The 5,307-nt window shown below is 54.0% G+C and overlaps 1 protein-coding gene across 2 annotated transcripts; it reads left to right on the forward strand.

The window, feature by feature from the left end:
- The first annotated feature begins 437 nt into the window (after positions 1-437).
- On the forward strand, positions 438-4,981 carry AMER2 (APC membrane recruitment protein 2). Of its 2 annotated transcripts, XM_086329711.1 has the most exons (2): positions 438-1,267; positions 1,583-4,981. In XM_086329711.1, exons 1-2 carry the CDS (start codon positions 547-549, stop codon positions 2,458-2,460), a joined length of 1,599 nt encoding a protein of 532 aa, XP_086185837.1. In that variant the 5' UTR covers positions 438-546; the 3' UTR covers positions 2,461-4,981. The 2 variants fall into 2 exon arrangements, with proteins under 2 accessions (XP_086185837.1, XP_086185836.1); XM_086329710.1 differs by having other exon boundaries at positions 438-4,981.
- The last annotated feature ends 326 nt before the right edge of the window (positions 4,982-5,307 follow it).

Genomic DNA, 5,307 nt, shown 5'->3' on the forward strand with positions numbered 1-5,307 from the left:
AATACTGGAGTGGGTTGCCATTTCCTCCTCCAGGGGATCTTCCCCACCCAGGGATCGAACCTGTATGCCCTGCATTAGCAGGCATATTCTTTACCACTGAGCCACCTGGGCAGCCGGACTTGGTACCTCCGTGATAAAGAGGGACATGAAGAGTGTGGGAAAGGCATGAAGAGTCATGAAGTCCAGTATGGCTGATGGGAGAGATCCGCGTTTTGTGCTGGCGTGGCTTTCTTTGTCCATGTGGGGGTTTCGATCCTCGGACTGGGCTCCTGGAAAGAGCGAGCCGGGAGGAGGATTCTGAAGGTGGGTGAGACTGGATGGAATTTGCATTCCGAGATTACTGGCCTTTAATTTCTGCAATCAGCTCGCGGCTCTGCCGCAAAAAAGCCGCAGCACAAAGCCGAGCCGGCCGCGAAGTGGGTTAGGGCGTTATATAAGCCCCGGCGGGAGGGGAGACGGCCCTCTCCGCGCTCCGCAGGCGGATGCAGAGCGCGGGTGACCGCGGGCGGGCGGGGGCCGCGCTGACGCTGGGCTGCTCGCGTCGCCATGGAGACGGGCGGGCGCGGCGCGGCTGTCAGCGGCGGGCGCGCGGCCGCGGGGGGCTGCGGGAGGAAGGCGCGGGCCGCGGCCGGGACCCTCGCGGTAGAGATGGACTTGCATTGTGATCGCGCCGCCGAGCCGCCGGCCGCCGAGCCGCCGTCGGGGAAGATCAACAAGGCCGCCTTCAAACTGTTCAAGAAGAGGAAGCCGGGCGGCGCGATGCCCAGCATCTTCGGGGTCAAACACAAAGGGGACGGCAAGGGCGCGGGGCCGGCGGGGCTGGTGCGCAGCCGGACGCACGACGGGCTGGCCGAGGCTCTGGCGCTGGAGGGCGGCCGCCGCGAGGAGCCGCGCGCGGGCGGCGGGGACGGGGCGCGGCCGGGCCCCGCGGCCCCCCGGGCGGCCCCGGGAGGCGCGGGCCCGGCGGCCGGCGGCTCGGTGGCCAAGTCTCACAGCTTCTTCTCGCTCCTGCGGAAGAACGGGCGGCCCGAGAGCGGCGGGGCGGAGCAGGCCGATGCGGGCAAGGCCGGTGGCAGACAAAAGCGGGGGCTGCGGGGGCTCCTGGGCGGCGTGCGCTGGCGCAGGAAGGACCGGCGGCCCCAGGACTCGGCGCCGGCGGGGCGCGCGGGGGCTCCGGGCGGCCTGGCGCGGCCGGGCTCGCTCACCGCCAGCCTGGAGTGCGTCAAGGAGGAGGCGCCCGCGGCCGCGCGCCAGCCAGAGCCAGCAGGTGAGCCCGCGGCGGGGGAGCCCGAGCCGGCCTGCGCCCCGGGAGAGGGCGCCTCGGGGCCCGGGCGGCGCGCCGAGCGGCCCCGCGCGCCCCCCGAGCCCGAGCCGCGCGCCGGGGAGGGCCGGCCGGCCGAGGACGCCGCGGGGCCCGGGGCTGCGCCGGCAGAGACGGTGCCCCGGGCAGATTCCAAAGGCGGCCGCGCGCCCGCCGCCCCCGACCCTTCCTCGGTCGATCCGCCCTCCGACCCATCGGCCGATCGTATTTGTCTGATGTTTTCTGACGTGACTTCACTGAAAAGCTTTGACTCTCTTACAGGCTGCGGAGATATTATCGCAGACCCCGAGGACGAGGCCGGGCCCGGCTGTGCCAAGCACGCCCCCGGGCCGGGCCAGCCGGGCCCCGCCACAAAGCCGCCGGGCGTGGTGGCCTACCAGGGAGGCGGGGAGGAGATGGCGAGCCCGGCCGAGGCGGACGACTCGTACCTGCAGGAGTTCTGGGACATGCTGTCCCAGACCGAGGACCAGGGAGAGGGGCCCCAGGGAGGAGCGGCCCCGGCGGCGGCGGCTTCCGACGCGCAGGTGGCTCCAGAGACCCCCAAAGAAGCCAGGTGTGCGGAGGTGACCAAGGACGCGTCCTCGGTCAAGCGCCGGAGGCTTCACCGGGTCCCCACGGAGCTCCCCCCGAAGGAAGAGCCCAAGCACCCGGACAAGGAGCCGCAGGAAGGCGTCCCCAACAGCGACGAGGGCTACTGGGATTCCGCCACCCCCAGGCCGGAGGAGGACGGCGGCGCGAGGAAGACGGGCATCCCCAGGGACAGCGACAGCGGCGACGCGCTCCACGAGCCCTGCGCCGCCGAGCCGGATCGAAGCCCCGCGGCCCTGCCCGCCGCCCCCACTGCCAGCGAGGAGACATCCTGCTCGTCCCGGTTAAAGCCCGTGTCTCCGGTCACCATCACCTGCCCCCTGCGAACGCCGGGGAGCCTGCTGAAGGACTCCAAGATCCCGGTCAGCATCAAGCATCTGGCGAACCTGCCATCCAGCCACCCGGTGGTGCATCAGCCACCAGCCAGGAGCGAGCTGCCCAGAACCAAAATCCCGGTGTCCAAGGTGCTGGTCCGCCGGGTCAGCAGCCGGGGCTTGGCTGGGACCACCCTCCGGGCCGCGGCGTGCCACGATAGTGCCAAAAAGTTGTGAGGTCTCCGAGGCCGAGGTGGAGGGGCCGCATGTCGAGGAATACAACTTTGTCTGGAAACTGCTAGGACAAATGTTGCATCCCCAGAGAAAGGCCTTGCTGACAGTCTCCACTCAGAGCCTGGACCCAGGAGCTCTGCCCCCAGGCAGGGGAATGCTGCACAACGGGATTCCCCCTCCAGATAATTCCCTGAGGATTCTTTTCAAGCACTTTTTCCCCCTTTTTTTAACCTTTTTAAAAATCCGCCCCCCCCCCCCCACTTTCTTTTTTTTCTTTATTGCACCGAACGTTCGGAAGTCACCTTTACTTGCCTTTGCAGAAAATAAGACAACCCAACCTAAGGAAGCATCATGCCATGATATTTGGCTGTGTCACCACCCAGCGGGCCTCCAGGAACCATCTGAAGAACCAGAGAGGAGCCCTCCTCTTCCTGACACTTTACTTCCTTATTTTCCTTTTCCTTTCCAGGGGAAAAAAGAAAAAAACAAAAACAAAAAAACACCCTTTGCTGTATCACTGTGTGGGAAACACCTACAAAGCTGAAAGAGCCAGGTACTTACCCGATGAGCAGAGGCAGGACTGATGGGCAGAAAACCTGCTGTACTTTCAGTTGCTAGGTACGCAAATAGATATATATCTACCACTAAATGATCACAGAGTTTGGGTTTGGTGGGTTTATTTAGATCATTTGTTTGGGGAGAAATAAAAACCTCAGCAGAGCAGGGTTGTTTTTTTTTTTCCCTCTCTCTCTCTTTTTTTATTTCCCCACCCAGTGCAGAGATGAGGACCAGGGCAAGATTTCACTAAATGCCAACAGACACAGTGTTTTAGCATTTATGAACTGTAACCTTTTCATGTGTAGATAACGCATCTTTTACAGATTATCCAGCTGTTAACCTTTTATAATCTGTCAGTAACCTCCAGTTTAAAATCTGGTTTTATAGCTAGACACCGTAACCGCTCCCAAACCATGGATGTTCTTTTATGTACTGTAAACAGAAGCAGTTCTCTTTTTGTTTTATAAGGGTTCTCTGCCTTTCAGTGTAGGGGAAAAAAAAAAATCTATTGTGTTGATGTCCCAAAGGAATGCCTTGTCTTGGGTAAAAGTCTGTTTCTCACCCTGGACCCTGGTTTTCAGAGATTTTTACCTTGGTTATAAAAATTTCAGATTCAACCGTGTCTCAGTATGAGGAGTCCAAAACGAGGAATACGTAAAGAAAAACAATAGAAAATGTAGTTTTTTCATTGACTTCTTCTTTATGTCTTAGGACTGAGCCACATATGTTAAGAATATGACACTGGGAAACTTACGTATCGTTAACATTGTGTGCCAAGATTATTTTTGAAAAGTGGTTTACTTATATGTGTGTTTTCTGTTATTTTAGATGAAGCATTTATTTCAGAAAGGGTTACCATATGCCTCGATAGTTTGAACGATAAACTGAAGTCTTTCCTAGAATGCTATTAGGGTCTAATGGTTATAAAATATCTTCTTTGAAACATTTCAGTGTATTTAATCAAAAGATCAGAGCTTCTACTAGGAGATGGTTCATGGTATCGGGGAGATTCGTATTCAAGTGAAACCACACACACATAAAAGATATGCACGCTTCTCTCCAACTCTCATTTTCCAGGGAGGTTCCCTAAGTAATGAACTGATAGTACATGCTTGTTAAGTTTGTTTTCTGTTTTATAAAAGAAAGAATAAGGCAAGTATATGAAGATCTATTTTAATAATATGAAAGAAGTCACAAAATAAACAGACATCAAAGGGATAAAAATCCTAGCCAATAGCACAAAGCAGGTTGTTCCTCATTTTAAACCTGCAATGACTCCATTAGAAGAGGTGGTAGAGATTGACTGAATTTACTTATTATTCAGATTACTGGCTTTTCTTGCGTCGTGTCAGATCCTTAATGTTATTTCAAAGTAGTGTTTTAATATTTAATTTCCTATGTCTGTCGATGAGATCTCGTAGGCTGACATAGCCTTAAGCACTCTGAATACACCACCAGGAATTCATAAAGCAGCTCACACGTGCTCACGCACTCAGCTGTGCACAACCAACAGACAAAGGCGTTCACCATGAACTTGGAGATGTCTTAGAGATTAGTTTTGTCTTGAGAAAGGGATTTGAATTAGATTCAACACTGATCATACTACTTAGACTCAAAATATGTCCATTTCCCCCTAGTGAAGGGGAGGGAACATAAATTTTATTTCTAGCTGTAAAACAAAGGATCTTTATTTTCTTCCTGTGCATCTTCTTGCAGGGGTTATAGTCTCCCCAGCCTGAATCCCTGACAGAGTTCTGTTTGTTCAGTAGCACAGGGAAGGTAGAAAGCCCTGAAGGACTGATGAGAATATTGTAATAGGAGGACAACCTATTTATCTATTTTGTAAGTACTGGAACAAACTAGTTTTGCTTTCACAGTTTTGGGACTTGTTTCTACATTTGTACCTCTGTGTTGTGTCTTCTTTTATTAGCAAAGAAAAATGTCAGTAAAGTTTACCTTAATTTCCCCTTGCCTGTCAGTGAAACATTTATACAGGATTTAAACTATTTTTTTCCGTTATTTTCCCATATATTTTCCTTTTTTTAAAACTATCTTTAAGAATTCCATCCACACTAGTCAAATGAAAGATTCAGGCAATGAATAAAATGGCCTCAGTCACTGATGGGAAATCAAGACCAATGTAGGGAGCTATGTCTTAACCTTTTCCAACCACAGACAAGGGATTGTCATGCCTTTTTGTGCCAAGGGCTACTTTCTCTTAGTCATGTTCATAGAGATTGTATTCTAGAATTTTAGTAGATTTACATTCCAGTAATTATTAATGCTCTTACC

Source organism: Bos grunniens, chromosome 12 (assembly GCF_055505025.1).
Source record: "Bos grunniens cultivar Pamir isolate PY7600 chromosome 12, Bosgru_T2T1.0, whole genome shotgun sequence".
NCBI lineage: Eukaryota > Metazoa > Chordata > Mammalia > Artiodactyla > Bovidae > Bos > Bos grunniens.